The 21069-nt window shown below is 47.7% G+C and overlaps 1 protein-coding gene across 1 annotated transcript in view; it reads left to right on the forward strand.

Moving 5' to 3' along the window:
* Nucleotides 1-21069, forward strand: part of LOC140467238 (leukocyte surface antigen CD53-like) — a 56028-nt gene that overhangs the window by 24694 nt on the left and 10265 nt on the right. The window contains exons 2-5 of the mRNA XM_072563469.1: nucleotides 10088-10163; nucleotides 12105-12293; nucleotides 15504-15578; nucleotides 20354-20446. Of these exons, the coding sequence (XP_072419570.1) occupies nucleotides 10101-10163; nucleotides 12105-12293; nucleotides 15504-15578; nucleotides 20354-20446 (420 nt within the window). The 5' untranslated portion in view covers nucleotides 10088-10100. The remainder of the gene's footprint in view (nucleotides 1-10087; nucleotides 10164-12104; nucleotides 12294-15503; nucleotides 15579-20353; nucleotides 20447-21069) is intronic.

Below are 21069 nucleotides of genomic sequence, written 5' to 3' on the forward strand. Positions count from 1 at the left end.
AGACACTGGGCTGTGTTTATGGGATCAGACTGTGGTGCAGACACTGGGCTGTGTTTATGGGATCAGACGGTGTTTCAGACACTGGGCTGTGTTTATGGGATCAGACGGTGTTTCCGACACTGGGCTGTGTTTATGGGATCAGACAGTGTTTCAGACACTGTGCTGTGTTTCTGGGATCAGACAGTGTTGCAGACACTGGGCTGTGTTTATGGGATCAGATGGTGTTTCAGACACTGGGCTGTGTTTATGGAAGAGACGGTGTTTCAGGCACTGGGCTGTGTTTATGGGATCAGACTGTGTTTCAGACACTGGGCTGTGTTTCTGGAATCAGACGGTGATTCAGACATTGGGCTGTGTTTATGGGATCAGACAGTGGTGCAGACACCTGGCTGTGTTTATGGGGTCAGACGGTGTTTCAGACACTAGGCTGTGTTTATGGGATCAGACTGTGGTGCAGACACTGGGCTGTGTTTATGGGATCAGACGGTGTTTCAGACACTGGGCTGTGTTTATGGGATCAGACGGTGTTTCAGACACTGGGCCGTGTTTATGGGATCAGACGGTGTTTCAGACACTCGGCTGTGTTTATGGGATCAGATGGTGTTTCAGACACTGGGCTGTGTTAATGGGATCAGACGGTGTTTCAGACACTGGGCTGTGTTTATGGGATCAGATGGTATTGTAGACACTGGGCTGTGTTTATGGGATCAGACAGTGTTTCAGACACTGGGCTGTGTTTATGGCAAGAGACTGTGGTGCATACACTGGGCTGTGTTTATGGGGTCAGATGGTGTTTCAGACACTGGGCTGTGTTTCTGGGATCAGATGGTGTTTCAGACACTGGTTTGTGTTTATGGGATCAGATGGTGTTTCAGATGCTGGGCCGTGTTTATGGATTGAGACGGTGTTTCAGACACTGGGCCGTGTTTATGGGATCAGACAGTGTTTCAGACACTGGTTTGTGTTTATGGGATCAGATGGTGTTTCAGACACTGGGCTGTGCTTATGGGATCAGATGGTGTTTCAGACACTGGGTTGTGTTTATGGGATCTGACAGTGTTTCAGACACTGCTGTGTTTATGGGATCAGATGGTATTTCGGACACTGGGATGTGTTTATGGGATCAGACAGTTATTCAGACACTGGCTTGTGTTTATGGGATCAGATGGTGTTTCAGACACTGTGCTGTGTTTATGGGATCAGACGGTGTTTCAGTCACTGGGTTGTGTATATGGGATCAGATGGTGTTTCGGACACTGGGTTGTGTTTACGGAATGAGACGGTGTTTCATAAACTGGGCTGTGTTTATGGGATCAGACGGTGTTTCAGACACTGTGCTGTGTTTATGGGATCAGTCGGTGTTTCAGACACTGGGCTGTGTTTATGGGATCAGACGGTGTTTCAGATATTGGGCTGTGTTTCTGGGATCAGATGGTGTTTCAGACACTGGGATGTGTTTATGGGATCAATCGGTATTTCAGACTCTGGGCTGTGTTTATGGGATCAGACGGTGTTTCAGAAACTGGGCTGTGTTTATGGGATCAGACAGTGTTTCAGACACTGGGCTGTGTTTATGGGATCAGATGATGTTTCAGAAACTGGGCTGTGTTTATGCGATCAGACTGTGTTTCAGAATCTGGGCTGTGTTTATGGGATCAGGCGGTGTTTCAGACACTGGGCTGTGTTTATGCGATCAGACTGTGTTTCAGAATCTGGGCTGTGTTTATGGGATCACACGGTGTTTCAGACACTGGGCTGTGTTTATGGGATCAGACAGTGTTTCAGACACTGGGCTGTGTTTCTGGAATCAGAAAGTGTTTCAGACACTGGGCTGTATTTATGGGATCAGGCGGTGTTTCAGACACTGGGCTGTGTTTCTGGGATCAGACAGTGTTGCAGACACTGGACTGCGTTTATGGGATCAGATGGTGTTTCAGACACTGGGATGTGTTTATGCGATTAGACAGTGTTTCAGACACTGACCTGTGTTTATGGGATCAGACGGTGTTGCAGACACTGGCTGTGTTTATGGGATCAGACAGTGTTTCAGACACTGGCCTGTGTTTATGGGATCAGACAGTGTTTCAGACACTGACCTGTGTTTATGGGATCAGATGGTGTTGCAGACAATGGACTGTGTTTATGGGATCAGACAGTGTTTCATACACTGGGCTGTGTTTATGGGATCAGACGGTGTTTCCAACACTGGGCTGTGTTTATGGGATCAGACGGTGATTCAGACACTGGGTTGTGTTTATGGGATCAGACGGTGTTTCAGACACTGGGCTGTGTTTATGGGATCAGACGGTGTTTCAGACACTGGGCTGTGTTTATGGGATCAGACGGTGTTTCAGACACTGGGCTGTGTTTCTGGGATCAGACAGTGTTTCAGACACTGGGCTATGTTTATGGGATCAGATGGTGGTTCAGACACTGGGCTGTGTTTATGGGATCAGGCGGTGTTTCAGACACTGGGCTGTGTTTATGGGATCAGGCGGTGTTTCAGACACTGGGCTGTGTTTCTGGGATCAGACAGTGTTGCAGACAATGGACTGTGTTTATGGGATCAGACGGTGTTTCAGACACTGGGCTGTGTTTATGGGATCAGATGGTGTTTCAGACACTGGGCTGTGTTTATGGGATCAGATGGTGTTTCAGACACTGGGCTGTGTTTATGGAAGAGACGGTGTTTCAGACACTGGGCTGTGTTTATGGGATCAGACTGTGGTGCAGACACTGGGCTGTGTTTATGGGATCAGACGGTGTTTCAGACATTGGGCTGTGTTTATGGGATCAGACGGTGTTTCAGACATTGGGCTGTGTTTATGGGATCAGCTGGTGTTTCAGACACTGGGCTGTGTTTATGGGATCAGACGGTGTTTCAGACATTGGGCTGTGTTTATGGGATCAGATGGTGTTTCAGACACTGGGCTGTGTTAATGGGATCAGATGGTGTTTCAGACACTGGGCTGTGTTTATGGGATCAGACGGTGTTTAAGATATTGGGCTGTGTTTCTGGGATCAGATGGTGTTTCAGACACTGGGATGTGTTTTTGGGATCAATCGGTATTTCAGACTCTGGGCTGTGTTTATGGGATCAGACGGTGTTTCAGAAACTGGGCTGTGTTTATGGGATCAGACAGTGTTTCAGACACTGGGATGTGTTTATGGGATCAGATGATGTTTCAGAAACTGGGCTGTGTTTATGCGATCAGACTGTGTTTCAGAATCTGGGCTGTGTTTATGGGATCAGGCAGTGTTTCAGACACTGGGCTGTGTTTATGCGATCAGACTGTGTTTCAGAATCTGGGCTGTGTTTATGGGATCACACGGTGTTTCAGACACTGGGCTGTGTTTATGGGATCAGACAGTGTTTCAGACACTGGGCTGTGTTTATGGGATCAGACAGTGTTTCAGACACTGGGCTGTGTTTATGGGATCAGACGGTGTTGCAGACACTGGGCTGTGTTTCTGGGATCAGACGGTGTTGCAGACACTGGGCTGTGTTTCTGGGATCAGAAAGTGTTTCAGATACTGGGCTGTATTTATGGGATCAGACGGTGTTTCAGACCCTGGGCTCTGTTTATGGGATCAGACGGTGTTTCAGACACTGGGTTGTGTTTATGGGATCAGATGGGGTTTCAGACAGTGGGCTGTGTTTCTGGGATCAGATGGTGTTTCAGGCACTGGGCTGTGTTTACGGGATCAGGCAGTGTTGCAGACACTGGGTTGTGTTTATGGGATCATACGGTGTTTCAGAGACTGTGCTGTGTTTGTGGGATCAGACGGTGTTGCAGACACTGGGCTGTATTTATGGGATCAGACGGTGTTTCAGAACCTGGGCTATGTTTATGGGATCAGACGGTGTTGCAGACACTGGGCTGTGTTTACGGGATCAGACAGTGTTTCAGACACTGGGTTGTGTTTATAGGATCAGACAGTGTTTCAGACACTGGGCTGTGTTTATGGGATCAGATGGTGTTTCAGACACTGGGCTGTATTTATGGGATCAGATGGTGTTTCCGACACTGGGCTGTGTTTATGGGATCAGATGGTGTTTCTGACACTGGGCTGTGTTTATGTGATCAGACGGTGTTTCAGACACTGGGCTGTGTTTCTGGGATCAGTTGGTGTTTCAGACACTGGGCTGTGTTTATGGGTTCAGACGGTGTTTCAGACACTGGGCTGTGTTTATGGGATCAGACCGTGTTTCAGACACTGGGTTGTGTTTATGGGATCAGATGGTGTTTCAGACACTGGGCTGTGCTTATGGGATCAGATGGTGTTTCAGACACTGGGTTGTGTTTATGGGATCTGACAGTGTTTCAGACACTGCTGTGTTTATGGGATCAGATGGTATTTCGGACACTGGGATGTGTTTATGGGATCAGACAGTTATTCAGACACTGGCTTGTGTTTATGGGATCAGATGGTGTTTCAGACACTGTGCTGTGTTTATGGGATCAGACGGTGTTTCAGTCACTGGGTTGTGTATATGGGATCAGATGGTGTTTCGGACACTGGGTTGTGTTTACGGAATGAGACGGTGTTTCATAAACTGGGCTGTGTTTATGGGATCAGACGGTGTTTCAGACACTGTGCTGTGTTTATGGGATCAGACGGTGTTTCAGACACTGGGCTGTGTTTATGGGATCAGACGGTGTTTCAGATATTGGGCTGTGTTTCTGGGATCAGATGGTGTTTCAGACACTGGGATGTGTTTATGGGATCAATCGGTATTTCAGACTCTGGGCTGTGTTTATGGGATCAGACGGTGTTTCAGAAACTGGGCTGTGTTTATGGGATCAGACAGTGTTTCAGACACTGGGCTGTGTTTATGGGATCAGATGATGTTTCAGAAACTGGGCTGTGTTTATGCGATCAGACTGTGTTTCAGAATCTGGGCTGTGTTTATGGGATCAGGCGGTGTTTCAGACACTGGGCTGTGTTTATGCGATCAGACTGTGTTTCAGAATCTGGGCTGTGTTTATGGGATCACACGGTGTTTCAGACACTGGGCTGTGTTTATGGGATCAGACAGTGTTTCAGACACTGGGCTGTGTTTCTGGAATCAGAAAGTGTTTCAGACACTGGGCTGTATTTATGGGATCAGGCGGTGTTTCAGACACTGGGCTGTGTTTCTGGGATCAGACAGTGTTGCAGACACTGGACTGCGTTTATGGGATCAGATGGTGTTTCAGACACTGGGATGTGTTTATGCGATTAGACAGTGTTTCAGACACTGACCTGTGTTTATGGGATCAGACGGTGTTGCAGACACTGGCTGTGTTTATGGGATCAGACAGTGTTTCAGACACTGGCCTGTGTTTATGGGATCAGACAGTGTTTCAGACACTGACCTGTGTTTATGGGATCAGATGGTGTTGCAGACAATGGACTGTGTTTATGGGATCAGACAGTGTTTCATACACTGGGCTGTGTTTATGGGATCAGACGGTGTTTCCAACACTGGGCTGTGTTTATGGGATCAGACGGTGATTCAGACACTGGGTTGTGTTTATGGGATCAGACGGTGTTTCAGACACTGGGCTGTGTTTATGGGATCAGACGGTGTTTCAGACACTGGGCTGTGTTTATGGGATCAGACGGTGTTTCAGACACTGGGCTGTGTTTCTGGGATCAGACAGTGTTTCAGACACTGGGCTATGTTTATGGGATCAGATGGTGGTTCAGACACTGGGCTGTGTTTATGGGATCAGGCGGTGTTTCAGACACTGGGCTGTGTTTATGGGATCAGGCGGTGTTTCAGACACTGGGCTGTGTTTATGGGATCAGACAGTGTTTCAGACACTGGGCTGTGTTTCTGGGATCAGACAGTGTTGCAGACACTGGGCTGTGTTTATGGGATCAGATGGTGTTTCAGACACTGGGCTGTGTTTATGGAAGAGACGGTGTTTCAGACACTGGGCTGTGTTTATGGGATCAGACTGTGGTGCAGACACTGGGCTGTGTTTCTTGGATAAGATGGTGTTTCATAAACTGGGCTGTGTTTATGGGATCAGACGGTGTTTAAGATATTGGGCTGTGTTTCTGGGATCAGATGGTGTTTCAGACACTGGGATGTGTTTTTGGGATCAATCGGTATTTCAGACTCTGGGCTGTGTTTATGGGATCAGACGGTGTTTCAGAAACTGGGCTGTGTTTATGGGATCAGACAGTGTTTCAGACACTGGGATGTGTTTATGGGATCAGATGATGTTTCAGAAACTGGGCTGTGTTTATGCGATCAGACTGTGTTTCAGACACTGGGCTGTGTTTATGGGATCAGGCAGTGTTTCAGACACTGGGCTGTGTTTATGCGATCAGACTGTGTTTCAGAATCTGGGCTGTGTTTATGGGATCACACGGTGTTTCAGACACTGGGCTGTGTTTATGGGATCAGACAGTGTTTCAGACACTGGGCTGTGTTTATGGGATCAGACAGTGTTTCAGACACTGGGCTGTGTTTATGGGATCAGACGGTGTTGCAGACACTGGGCTGTGTTTCTGGGATCAGACGGTGTTGCAGACACTGGGCTGTGTTTCTGGGATCAGAAAGTGTTTCAGATACTGGGCTGTATTTATGGGATCAGACGGTGTTTCAGACCCTGGGCTCTGTTTATGGGATCAGACGGTGTTTCAGACACTGGGTTGTGTTTATGGGATCAGATGGGGTTTCAGACAGTGGGCTGTGTTTCTGGGATCAGATGGTGTTTCAGGCACTGGGCTGTGTTTACGGGATCAGGCAGTGTTGCAGACACTGGGTTGTGTTTATGGGATCATACGGTGTTTCAGAGACTGTGCTGTGTTTGTGGGATCAGACGGTGTTGCAGACACTGGGCTGTATTTATGGGATCAGACGGTGTTTCAGAACCTGGGCTATGTTTATGGGATCAGACGGTGTTGCAGACACTGGGCTGTGTTTACGGGATCAGACAGTGTTTCAGACACTGGGTTGTGTTTATAGGATCAGACAGTGTTTCAGACACTGGGCTGTGTTTATGGGATCAGATGGTGTTTCAGACACTGGGCTGTATTTATGGGATCAGATGGTGTTTCCGACACTGGGCTGTGTTTATGGGATCAGATGGTGTTTCTGACACTGGGCTGTGTTTATGTGATCAGACGGTGTTTCAGACACTGGGCTGTGTTTCTGGGATCAGTTGGTGTTTCAGACACTGGGCTGTGTTTATGGGTTCAGACGGTGTTTCAGACACTGGGCTGTGTTTATGGGATCAGACCGTGTTTCAGACACTGGGTTGTGTTTATGGGAGCAGTCGGTACTTCAGTCACTGGCTGTGTTTATGGGATCAGTCGGTGTTTCAGAAACTGGGCTGTGTTTCTGGGATCAGACCATGTTGCAGACTCTCGGCTTTGTTTATGGGATCAGATGGTGTTTCAGACACTGGGCTGTGTTTATGGGATCAGATGGTTTTTCAGAAACTGGGTTGTGTTTATGGGATCAGTTGGTGTTTCAGGCACAGGGCTGTGTTCATGGGTTCAGATGGTTTTGCAGACACTGGGCTGTGGTTATGGGATCATTTTGTGTTTCAGACACTGGGCTGTGTTTATAGGATCAGACAGTGTTTCAGACACTGGGCTGTGTTTATGGGATCAGACAGTGTTTCAGACACTGGGCTGTGTTTATAGGATCAGACAGTGTTTCAGACACTGGGCTGTGTTTATGGAATCAGACAGTGTTTCAGACACTGGGCTGTGTTTATGGGATCAGACGGTGTTTCAGACACTGGGCTGTGTTTATGGGATCAGACGGTGTTGCAGACAGTGGACTGTGTTTATGTGATCAGACCGTGTTTCAGACACTGGACTGTGTTTCTGGGATCAGTTGGTGTTTCAGACACTGGGCTGTATTTATGGGATCAGATGGTTTTGCAGACACTGGGCTGTGGTTATGGGATCATTTTGTGTTTCATCACTGGGCTGTGTTTATAGGATCAGACAGTGTTTCAGACACTGGGCTGTGTTTATGGGATCCGACAGTGTTTCAGACACTGGGCTGTGTTTATGGGATCAGACAGTGTTTCAGACACTGGGCTGTGTTTATGGGATCAGACGGTGTTGCAGACACTGGGTTGTGTTTATGGGATCAGATGGTGTTTGAGAGACTGGGCTGTGTTTATGGGATCAGACGGTGTTTCCGACACTGGGCTGTGTTTATGTGATCAGATGGTGTTTCAGACACTGGGCTGTGTTTCTGGGATCAATTGGTGTTTCAGACACTGGGCTGTGTTTATGGGTTCAGACGGTGTTTCAGACACTGGGCTGTGTTTATGGGATCAGACCGTGTTTCAGACACTGGGTTGTGTTTATGGGATCAGTCGGTATTTCAGTCACTGGCTATGTTTATGGGATCAGTCGGTGTTTCAGAAACTGGGCTGTGTTTCTGGGATCCGACCATGTTGCAGACTCTGGGGTGTGTTTATGGGATCAGATGGTGTTTCAGACACTGGGCTGTGTTTATGGGATCAGATGGTTTTGCAGACACTGGGCTGTGTTTATGGGATCAGATGGTGTTTCAGACACTGAGCTGTGTTTCTAGGATCAGACAGTGTTTCAGACACTGGGCTGTGTTTGTGGGATCAGACGGTGTTTAAGAAACTGGGCTGTGTTTATGGGATCAGACGGTGTTTCGGACACTGGGCTGTATTGATGGGATCAGACAGTGTTTCGGAAACTGGATTTTGTTTATGGGATCAGTTGGTTTTTCAGACACTGGGCTGTGTTTATGGGATCAGACAGTGTTTCAGACACTGGGTTGTGTTTATGGGATCAGTCGGTATTTCAGACACTGGCTGTGTTTATAGGATCAGTCGGTGTTTCAGAAACTGGGCTGCGTTTCTGGGATCAGACTGTGTTTCAGAAACTGGGCTGTGTTTATTGGATCTGACGATGTTTCAGACACTGGGCTGTGTTTATGGAATGAGATGGTGTTGCAGACACTGGGTTGTGTTTCTGTGATCAGACGGAGTTTCAGACACTGGGCTGTGTTTATGAGATCAGACGGTGATGCAGACACTAGGCTGTGTTTATGGGATCAGATGGCTTTTGAGACACTGGGCTGTGTTTATGGGATCAGATGGTTTTTGAGACACTGGGCTGTGTTTCTGGGAGCAGATGGTGTTTCAGGCACGGTGCTGTGTTTATGGGATCAAACTGTGTTGCAGACACTGGACTGTGTTTATGGGATCAGACGGTGTTTCAGGCACTGGGCTGTGTTTATTGGATCAGACTATGTTGCAGACACTGGACTGTGTTTTGGGGATGAGATGGTGTTTCAGACACTGAGCGGCGTTTATGGGATCAGACGGTGTTTCCGACAATGGGCTCTTTGTTTGATATCAGACGGTGTTTCAGACACTGGGCTGTGTTTATGGAATGAGATGGTGTTTCAGAAACTGGGCTGTGTTTATGGGATCAGACGGTGTTTCGGAAACTGCGCTGTGTTTATAGGATCAGACGATGTTTCAGATACTGGGCTGTGTTTATGGAATGAGATCGTGTTGCAGACACTGGGTTGCCTTTCTGGGATCAAACGGAGTTTCAGACAATGGGCTGTGTTTATGGAATGAGATGGTGTTGCAGACACTGGGTTGCGTTTCTGGGATCAAACGGAGTTTCAGACACTGGGCTGTGTTTATGGGATCAGACCGTGTTGCGGACACTGGGCTGTGTTTCTGGGATCAAGACAGTGTTTCAGACACTGGGCTGTGTTTATGGGATCAGACGGTGTTTCAGACACTGGGCTGTGTTTATGGGATCAGACGGTGTTTCAGACACTAGGCTGTGTTTCTGGGATCAAGACAGTGTTTCAGACACTGGGCTGTGTTTATGGGATCAGACCGTGTTGCGGACACTGGGCTGTGTTTATGGGATCAGACGGTGTTTCAGACACTGGGCTGTGTTTATTGAATCAGACCGTGTTTCAGACACTGGGCTGCGTTGATGCGATGAGATTGTTTTGTTGGATCAGCGCGTTTGCACAGCTTTAGGTTGTGTTTATGTTTCTCGGCTGTGTTTATTTGATTGTTTATTTGATTAAGGAATAACACTGTCCTTTCAATTGCAGCGGAAACCTCAGAATGGCTGAAGCATGTCTGAAGTCTCTGAAATATATGCTGTTCGTGTTCAACTTATTATTTTGGGTAAGTGCAGGTTCCTATGGGATCAGTTGATAGGACAAAGTATGATCCACCATGAACCCAGTATCAATGATGAAGAGCTCTTGCAAAGGAGCAGGAGGTCATCAGGTTTTGACATGGTCAGGCTGATCTTCCTGAAGCCATTCTCCTGCTTACCACACCCCTGATTCCCTGCTCCAGACCTGAATGTATCTCATGTTTGGGTAGAAAGTTTCAAAGATTCACAACCAATAATCAAATTTCTGCTCATCTCAGTCCGTCATCTCGAAGCTGTGTTCTCGATTCCCCAGTCAAGGGAAACAACTCCCCTCGGCCGACCTTGTCAAATGAGTGGGCAAACTCTCTGCCGGTTGGAGTCATACCTAGCGCATCAGAGAATAGTTGTGGTTGTTGGAGATCAGTCATCTCTGTCGGAGTTCTTCAAGGGTAGTGTCTTAGATCCAACCATCTTCGGCTGCTTCATCAATGAAGGAATGTTCCATAGATCATAAGAAACAGGAACAGTAACAGATCATTGGGTCCCTAAAGCTTGCTTCATCATTCAACAAGATCACAGCTGACCCAACGCTCATTACATTCACTTTCCTGCCCTTTCCCTTGATTCGCGGACTGACCAAGAATCTCTCTATCTCAGCCTTAAACATAAATAAGGGCTCTCTTCCCCGTGAGCTCTCCATGGCAAGGAATTCCAAAGACTCACAACCTCATGAGAAAAGAAATTCATCCTCACCTCAGTCTAAGATTGGTGTAACCGTGATTCAAACGGTGCTCTCTGGTCCTAGACTCTCCCAAGAGGGAAAACATCCTCTCAACATTGACCCTGTCAAACTCTTTAAGAATCCTATGTATTTTGATGAGATCACCTCTTAATTCTTTTTAATAATCACATCATACTCAGCACCATTTGTGATTCCACAGAATGCAGCTTCGATTTGAAAAATGGAAAGTAACATTTGTACACCACAAATGTTCATCGGCAACAACAGAGAATTTAATGGTTGCCCTATAACATTGAATGGTGTTATGGTCACCAAAATCCCCATTATCAATATTCGAGAAGTTGCCATTGACCAGAAACTCAGCAGGACTGTCCATATGAACACAACAGGAGCAGCTCTGAGGCTGGGAATACAGCCGTGAGAATTCACCCCCTGACCCCAAGCAACTGTTTATCATCTACAGGGCACAAATCAGGAGAATTAGATTAGATTAGATTAGATTACTTACAGTGTGGAAACAGGCCCTTCAGCCCAACAAGTCCACACCGCCCCGCCGAAGCGCAACCCACCCATACCCCTACCCCGACATTTACCCCTTTCCTAACACTACGGGCAATTTAGCATGGCCAATTCACCTAACCTGCACATCTTTGGACTGTGGGAGGAAACCGGAGCACCCGGAGGAAACCCACGCAGACACGGGGAGAACGTGCAAACTCCACACAGTCAGTCGCCTGAGGCGGGAATTGAACCCGGGTCTCTGGCGCTGTGAGGCAGCAGTGCTAACCACTGTGCCACCGTGCCGCCCAAATGGGTTGGAAGAGACAGAAAATTGTAGTTGGAGGGGATTTGATGGGAAAGGGAGGGGGGACGTTTGGAGTGTATATTATGCAAGTTCATTTGTGATGGGTTGGGGGCAGGGGCCAGTTTTGTAGCTAGCTAGGAATTAGAACAGGTTTTAATTTCTCTAACTCTTTCTGGCTAGTTATTACATTATGTACGCCTGAACCCTCTGGAGTTTCTGACTCCATCTCAGAGTTGGGGATATTTTCAGGGGTTTCCAGAAGCTGGGTAAATGCCCAGTTGAAGAAGCTGCATTAGCATATTGACATGGATCAAAAGGTCTATTGGATAGGGTAAGGTATGAATGATGATGGGACTGTTTGAGGAGGTGAGTTAGCTAACCCCTAGTGTAAATGACATTGTATGCACTCATCTCTTTCAGATCGGTGGATGTGCTATCATGGGATTTGGCATCTACCTGCTGACCCTGAATAACTTTGGAGCTTTGCTGTCTAGCCTACCGTCCCTCTCCATCGCCAACTCCCTGATCGTCGTGGGAACTATCACCATGGTGGTGGCTTTTCTGGGCTGCATGGGAGCTATCAAAGAAAACAAATGCCTGCTACTGTCAGTAAGTTTTGCCTGTATCTCCAGTCAGATTGACTCACTAAAGATTAACATAGAACAGAAAACATTACAGAACAGTACAGGCCCTTCGGCCCTCAGTGTTGCACTGATCTGTGGAACCAATCTAAAGCCCATCTAACCTACACTATTCCATTCTCATCCATATGCCTATCCAATGACAATTTAAATGCCCTTAAAGGGGCGGCACGGTGGCACAGTGGTTAGCACTGCTGCCTCACAGCGCCAGAGACTGGGTTCATTTCCCGCCTCAGGCGACTCTCTGTGTGGAGTTTGCACATTCTCCCCGTGTCTGCGTGGGTTTCCTCCGGGTGCTCCGGTTTCCTCCCACAGTCCAAAGATGTGCAGGTCGGGTGAATTGGCCATGCTAAATTGCCCGTAGTGTTAGGTAAGGGGTAAATGTAGGGGTATGAGTGGGTTGCGCTTCGGCGGGGCGGTGTGGACTTGTTGGGCCAAAGGGCCTGTTTCCACACTGTAAGTAATCTAATCTAATCTAATCTAAAGTTGGCGAGTCTACAACTGTTTGCAGGCAGTGCATTCCACACTCTACTATTACAAACCCAGCTAAGTTAAAAAGCTGGGGTGGGGGCTGGGGTTGGAGCTGGGCAATGGGTTGGTTGTGGGTCTTTGGGTTGGGGGTGGTAGATAGTGGTGGGAGTGGGGAATGGGGACAGGAGATTGGGAAGGGGGATCCAGGAGCATGGGATGAGGAATAAGGGATGGAGAGGGGGATGTGGCGGTGGGGATGGGGAATAGGAGTGGGAGTCAGGGTGTGGTGGTGGGGGGATGGGGAATGGGGTTGAGGCTAAGGGATGGGGACTGGGGTTTGGGGAATGGGGACGGGGAGGGGTATCTGGGGGTGGAGGATAGGGAAAAGGGGTCGGGGAGGGGGATGTGGGAGTGGGGATGGGGAATAGGAGTGGGGATTAGGGGGTAGTGGTGGGGGAATGGGGTGGGGTTTGGAGGCAGGGGGAATGGGGAAGGGGTGGCGACGGATGGGATAGAGTTGCCAGTAGCAGGCTCACTCAGAGACAGAGAGACGTGTTCATGATTTAATCCTGCCCTTTTTGTTTTACTTTGAAGTCTGTGTTTTGTACCAGAGCAAGCAATAAGGAACAATAACAAAACACAGAGTAGAAAGGGAACAATCAGATCAACAACAAGCATAAACATTTCAAACAGAGAAAATGTAAATAAATCCTTGCATTTTTCACAAGAGCTTTAAAGCCAATGAGAACCTTTTGAAGTTGCAGTCACTGTTCTAGCAGCTATCACTTTGTCAATAACAGCTCCCACAGACAGCAAGGCTAATTAAACAACCAGATATCGAATCAGTTTGATTGAAGGTTAAAGATGGTCCACAATCGGGGCTGACATTTCACTTGAAGGAAGAATGGGACGGTCAGAGGTGCCGAAATGATGCTCCTCATTGTCTGCCCTCTCAGGTGGCAGGCAGAGACTTCGCCATGTTCAGAGACACAGTAAGGGAGGTCTCCCTGCTACTCTATACCTGACTGTTAATGGGAAAGCACAGCAGGTCAGGCAGCATCCAAGGAGCTGGAAAATCGCCGTTTTGGGCAGGAGCCCTTCCTCAGGAACACGCCCGAACCGTCGATTCACCTGCTCCTCGGATGCTGCCTGACCTGCTGTGCTTTTCCAGCACCACTCTGATCTGGACTCTGATTTCCAGCATCTGCAGTGCCTAACTGACTGCTTACCTCAATGAGGTTTGGGCACCTCACTGCTTGCAAATTGCTGCGACATTTCTGGCAACAACTTGGAAATGGTAGCACGGTGACAGTGTCACTGGGCTAATGCTCTGGGGACAACGGTTCAAATCAATATGGCAACCGGTAAAAGTTCCATTCAATTCAAGCACTTGGAATTAAAAGCTGCTCTCAGCGATGGTGACCTCAAAACTACCATTGATTTTTGTTAAAAACCCATCTGGGTTCACAAAAGTCCTTTAAGGAAGGAGATCTGCCATCCTTACCTGGTCTGACCTACACGTGACTCCAGACCCACAGCAATGTCGCTGATTCTTCATCAGGGATCGGTAGTAAATGTCTGATTGGCCAGCGATGGCCAGATCCCGTGAAAGTACGATGGAAGTGTTTGCTCCTCAAGGAAATCCCGTATTCACCGTAAAATCACTGGAGTGCCCCTGAGGTCAGGAAAGCTATGGTAGAGACAAAGGTTATTTTTTCTTTCTACTGATTGAAAGGGACAGTTTTATTCTTTCTTTCAGGCATTGTCCTCTTGAGATCCAAACAGTTGGTGGGTGGCAATCCTCTTGGTACCTTCAGTCCACTGGCATCTTACCCACCTGGCTATTCTCGGTATCAGATTCTAGACAGTCACTGTCACAGCTGGAACTGGCTCACAGCTGGAAGTCCAGTGACAGGATCATTTGGATAGCCTCTGCGTATAGCTGCTGCTAGTTCCCAAATGTCCGACACCACAGTCAGAGGACGTCACGGTCATGGTGTTAGAGCCTTAAACAACAACAATTTCCCCCAACCCTTCCTCCTAGACAACATGAACACAAAATCATATAATGGACTTCAACCACACATTTCACCTCCTGGTACAAAGTTCTCTACATGAACATAATTGTCTTGAAAATTGATCAAGGTGGGAAATCGAGGATATTTAGCTGTTCAGTTCCTCCAGTTCATTTTAATCTGTTACTGTCTGGACAATTTGGGACAGCACGGTGGCTCAGTGGTTAGCACTGCTACCTCACAGCGCCAGGAACCCGGGTTTGATTCCAGCCTCGGGCGACTGACTGTGTGGAGTTTGCATGTTCTCCCCGTGTCCGTTCTCCTCTGGGTGCTCTGGTTTCCTCCCACAGTCCAAAGATGTGCAGGTTAGGGTGAATTGGCCATGCTAAATTACCCGTAGTGTTCAGGGATGTGTCGGTTAGGTGCATTAGTTAGGGGTAAATGTAGAGTGGTAGGGGAAAGGGTCTGAGTAGGTTACTCTTCAGAGGGTTGGTCTGGACGTGTTGGGCCATATGTTTCCACACTGCAATGATTCTATGACTAATTTTGCCCACCTCACAGGAATCATTTGCATCAATTTAATTTTAGCTTCAAACTGACTGCTCACCTTGTTCCTAAATTTAGTGACTCCTATTGGTGTGAGAGGAATATTTCCTGCCACTCATGGGCTTGTTTCTCTTTCCTCTCTCTAGTTCTTCATATTGCTCCTCCTGATTCTTCTGATTGAAGTCGTAGTTGCCATCATTGTCTTTTTCTACGAACAGCAGGTAGGTCTGATAACTAAAAACCAAAAGAACGACAGATGCTGTAAATCAGAAACACTAAAACAAAATGGCTGGAAAAGCTCAGTCGGTCTGGCAGCACCTGTGGAGAGAAATTGGAGTGACTGATTGGGTTAGAATGGGATCCAACAGGTTCTGTACAGGCTCCAGTGGTACAACAGACTCTTCACCTCAGTGTCTTTTTTAATCACCACTGCAGTTAAACTCCTCTCACTAAGTTGGATCCTCATCTTCCTTTGGAACTTGGTACATTAAATGTAAAATAAGGATGGGGGGTCAGGTGATTTGTTGTTTCTGCATGGTGTGGGAGCTGGTGGACCCCTTTGTGGTTCCCAGTGACCATATCTGTGGTAAATGTTGGTTGCTGGCAGAACTCCGGCTCAGAGTCAATGAGCTGGAGTCTGAGCTTCAAACATTGTGATACATCATGGAGGGGGAGAGTTACCTAGATGCTGTGTACCTGGAGATAGTCACACCCCCGAGACTAACCGACTCGAATTCGGACAGTGATCAGGAACAGGAAGAGGTGGCTGTGACAGAGACAGGTAGAGGGATCTGGGAAGTAGAGTTGCAAGACCCTCAGCCCCTGTCCTTGTCCAACAGGTTCCCTGTGTGGATGGGTATGGGGAGTGACCACAGCACTGTGGTGCAGGGAGCCAGCCAAGTAGGGGAAGAGAGGAGAAATTTTGTTGCAATTGGAGATAGTCTAGTTAAGGGCATCGACACTGTTCTCTGTGACCAGGATCGAGAGTCCCGAAGGCAGGGTTGTCTGCCTGGTGCTCGGGTTCGGGATATCTCATCAGGGCTGCAGAGGAACGTGGAGTGGGAGGGGAAAGATCCCGTGGTCATGGTCCATGAAGGTACCAATGACACAGATAAAACTAGGGCAGAGGTTCAGCTAAGGGAGCATGAACCTAGTTAGAGACAAAGAAACTGCAGATGCTGGAATCCAAGGTAAACCTGCCAGCAAACCCTCCCTCACCTCCATCCAAGGCCCCAAGATCCTTCCAGGTGAGACAGAGGTTCACCTGCCTCTCCTTCAACCTAGTTGACTGTATCTGGTGCTCCCAATGTGGTCTTCTCTACAACGGGGAGACCAAACGTAAAGTTAGCAAATGTTTCGCTGAGCATCTCAGCTGGATCCACAAGGACCGACTGGACCACCCAGTCACCACCCATTTCAATTCCTCTTCCCACTCCCTTTCCAACATGACCATCCTTGGCCTCTTCCAATGCCACAACAAATCCAACCAAAAATTGAAGGAACAATACCTCAGCTTCTGCCTGGGCAGCCTACATCCTGGAAGACTCAAAATTGAGTTCTCCAATTTCAAATAACCTCCCTCCCCACCCTCTCCCCCTCCCTTCCACTGGTCCCAGCCACCAACCAGATTCATTCCTCCCTTTAACCAACCAGGTCATACCCTCTCCCTGTCTTCACCTATCCCCACTTCACCACCCTACCCCCACCTCCCCCTTTATCTGCAGCTTCCCCCCTTAACACCCACTCCCAGTCCTGAAGAAGAGACACACCCAAAACATTGATCTCTCCACCTCCTGATGCTGCCTGCCTTGCTGTGTTCTTCCAGCCTCCTGCCTGTTGACCAAGGGAATATGAACAGGTAGGAGCTAAATTAAAAATCAGAACTACAAAGGTAATAATGTCTGGATTACGACCTGAGCCATGAGCTAATTGGCACAGGGTCAATAAGATTAAGCAGATAAATGCAGAATTCAAAGATTGGTGTGGGAGAAATGGGTTTGAATTAATGGGACATTGACACCAGTACTGGGGAAGAAGGGACCTGTTCTGATGGGGTGGACTTCATCTAAACCGTACTCGGACCAGCGTCCTGGCCAATCACATAACTAGTGCTGTAGATAGGGGTTTAAACTAAATGGGGAGGGGGGGTGGGGGGCAGGTGGAAGGGGGTCACTTATAGGGGAAATTAGAAAATCTGAATTAAAGGAGAAGGTAAGAGTGCAGAACTCAGGAGAGGTTCTTAAAATCTCCAGAACAGACACAAGTAGGACAGAGTGTACGGAAAGGGTTAGCAATCAAATTACAAGCACATTGGACAAATGAATGACAATGAGAAGAGAGATGGAGAGCTGAAGGTGTTGTATCTGAATGCACGCAGTAGAAGGAATAAGGTAAATCAGCTGATGGCACAGATTGAAATTGGCAGGTGTGACATGATGGACATCACGGAGATGTGGCTGCAAGGGGATCAGGATTGGGAGCTGGATATCCAAGGATATACATCCTATCGGAAACATAGGCAGGTGGGCAGAGGGGGTGGGGTCGCCTTAATAGTAAGAAATGAAATTAAATCAGTCATAAGAAACGAAGTAGGGTCAGATGGTGTAGAATCTGTGTGGGTAGGATAAGGAACCACAAAGGTAATAAAACCATAGTTGGAGTTATGCGTAGGCCTCCAAATGGGGGTGGATGTGGGGCACAAAATACACCAGGAGATAGAAAAAGTGTGTAGGAAAGGCAAAGTGACGGTGCTCATGGGGGATTTCCATATACAGGGGGACTGGGAAAGTCAGGTACATAGTGGTTTGTAAGAAAAAGAATTTGTGGAATGTCTATGAGACAACAAGTTGCCGCTCAGGAGGCACCGAGTAAAATAAGGGCCCATGGTATCAGAGGCAAGGTGCTATAATGTATAGAAGCTTGGCTGTCTGACAGGAAGCAGAGAGTGGGGATGAAAGGGTCCTTTTCAGGTGGCAGCTGGTGACAAGTGATGTTCCACAAGGCTGAGTGTTGGGACCACAGCTTTTCAGTTTATACATGATTGACCTGGATGTAGGAACTGAGGGTATTCTGGCTAAGTTTGTAAATGGTACAAAGATAGGTAGCATTAAGAAAGCAGGGAGGCTGCAGAAGGATTTGGACAGGTTAGGAGAGTGGGCAAAGAAGGGGCAGATGGAATACAATGGGGAAAACTGTGAAGTCTTGCACTTTGGTATGAAGAATAGAGTCTTGGACTATTTTCTAAATGGGGAGAAAATTCCAAATTCTGAAGCACAAAGAGACTTGGGAGTTCGAGTCCAGGATTCTTTCCAGGTAAATTTGCAGGTTGGGTTGGTAGTTAGGAAGGCAAAATGTCAGCAGCGCTTCACCTGAGGCTCACTGAAGATGTTACCTAGGATGGTGCCGAAATGTCTGAAAACGAATCTTCCAGCTCAGTGAGCAAATCTACATCCAAAACCTCAACCTGAGCTACAAAGCTTCTCAAAATTCGTTAAGGTGTTTCCATTGGCAGGAGAGACTATGACCCAAGGGCACAACCTTTAAGTATAGGAAAGACCTTTCAAAACGGAAATAGGGAGAAAGGTCTTCAGCCAGAGAGTGGGTAATCTATGGAATTCATTGCCACAGAAGGCTGTAGAGGCCAGGTCATCGAGAATGTTTAAGACTGATATCAAGAGGTTCTTGATTGTCAAGCGGATCAAGGGTTTTTAGGAGAAAGTGGGAGAATGGGGTTGAGAAACTTGTCAGAACTGAAAATGTGTTGCTGGAAAAGCGCAGCAGGTCAGGCAGCATCCAAGGAGCAGGAGAATCGACGTTTCAGGCATGAGCCCTTCTTCAGGAATCCCCGAAACATCGACTCTCCTGCTCATTGGATGCTGCCTGACCTGCTGTGCTTTTCCAGCAACACATTTTTCAGCTCTGATCTCCAGCATCTGCAGTCCTCACTTTCTCCTGAGAAACTTGATTGAATGGTGGAGCAGATTCGATAGGCTGAATGGCCTAATTTCTGTTCTAATGGCCTTATATATTGGGTTTTGGAGTCTTAACCATGTTTCTGGTCAGTAATGACCACCTTGGTCTGACACACATCAGTCCACAATAATTCAGGCCTTGGACACAGCCCCATTGGGTTCAGGATTTGGTGTTGGGTTGACAGGGCTGCTCATGCTCTGGGTCAGGGATGGGATGAGGCTGAGCACCTAGGCCAGGAGCAGCACCAAGGCCCAATATTCCCCTGGCTGGAAGGCAGGAGAAGGGGAGGGCACAGAGGGAAGCTGTGAGCTGATCAGATAGGAAAATCCAGCCCAGGCCAGTGGCAGGAGAGAGAGTACTGGCAGGAGGGGAGAACTGACTGAGGCATAAAGATGGGAGAGAGTGATCTGAGAGGGAGGGCAAAATGAAAAGATGTGAAGAGAGCAAATGGAAACGATTGGCTCAAATTGCCAGTGAAAGCCAAACAGCACACACAAATGGACGAAGGAAACACATACATTACATCGGGTACTAACGAAAAATAATGAAGATGGTAATAGCTTTTTAATGAAGGGTATTAGGGAAGAGCCAAGAGGAAAGAACAGGAATTTGGGAATAGTGTAACCTTGCATTGGGTGGCTGCGGTCAGTGTGAAGTGATGTTAACGATTTGGAGGCAGATGTGGGGCAACAAGAGTGATCTTCAGGAGTTCTTTGAAAGATATAGTCTTCCTCTTTCTCTCCCCTCTCCCTCTACCTCCTCATCCTCCCTCACCCCTACCCTTTCCCTCCCCTTCTCCTTCCCCCTCCCTTTCTACGTTCACCTCAGTTGAAGATCACAGGTGATTAATAGGTGAAAAAAATACAAAGGATCAAGTCTCAGGGGAGTTATTAGTGATATATGTTTCAGGAGATCTGCCTGGCGATAGGTAACCATTCCGGGTCCAGACCAATTAACCCAGACATGATCATAGAGAGAGGGAAAGCCCCGGTCTCTTCACTGTGTTTCTGTGTTTGACTTGCAGATAAACACTTACATCGAAAATGACATGAAAAAGGCCCTGAAGAAAGAAAATAACACGGGGATTGTGGAAGCTTGGAATCAAATCCAGGAAAAGGTAACTTCTAGGTGCCATGAATCTGCCCTTTATATTCTTGGAAACACCGGTGACTGCTCTGAACATGTTTCTGTGGTGGCATAGTGGCTCAGTGGTTAACTGCTGCCTCCCAGCGCCAGGAACCGGGCTTCAATTCCACCCTCAGGTGACTGACTGTGTGGAGTTTGCACATTCTCCCTGTGTCTGTGTGGATTTCCTCCCACAATCCAAAGATGTGCAGGTCAGGTGGATTGCCAAACTAAATTGCCCATGGTGTCCAGGGATGTGTGCATTTGCCATGGGAAAGGCAAGGCTTTGGAGATGGAGTGAGTCTAGGTGGGATGCTCTTCTGAGGGTCAATGTGGATTCTATGGGCTGATTGGCCTGCTTCCACACTGTAGAGATTCAGTGATTTGGAATTGAAGAAAATGGCTGCCAATTTCTTGCCTCACACAGCACAAGATTAAGCATTGGAGGTCTTTGCAGATGGCTGACTGAATCACGGGCCATTCATGCAGTTGGGAGGACAATGGCAGGCTTTCCCCCAGGAGGGTGAGTCTTCACTGAGAACTGAGGCCTATGGATTGTTTACTCAGCAGCACAACTGGGAGGGCAGTGGCTGCTGTTGGAATGACAGCCACTGG

The sequence above is a fragment of the Chiloscyllium punctatum genome, chromosome 45, assembly GCF_047496795.1.
Source record: "Chiloscyllium punctatum isolate Juve2018m chromosome 45, sChiPun1.3, whole genome shotgun sequence".
Classification (NCBI taxonomy): domain Eukaryota; kingdom Metazoa; phylum Chordata; class Chondrichthyes; order Orectolobiformes; family Hemiscylliidae; genus Chiloscyllium; species Chiloscyllium punctatum.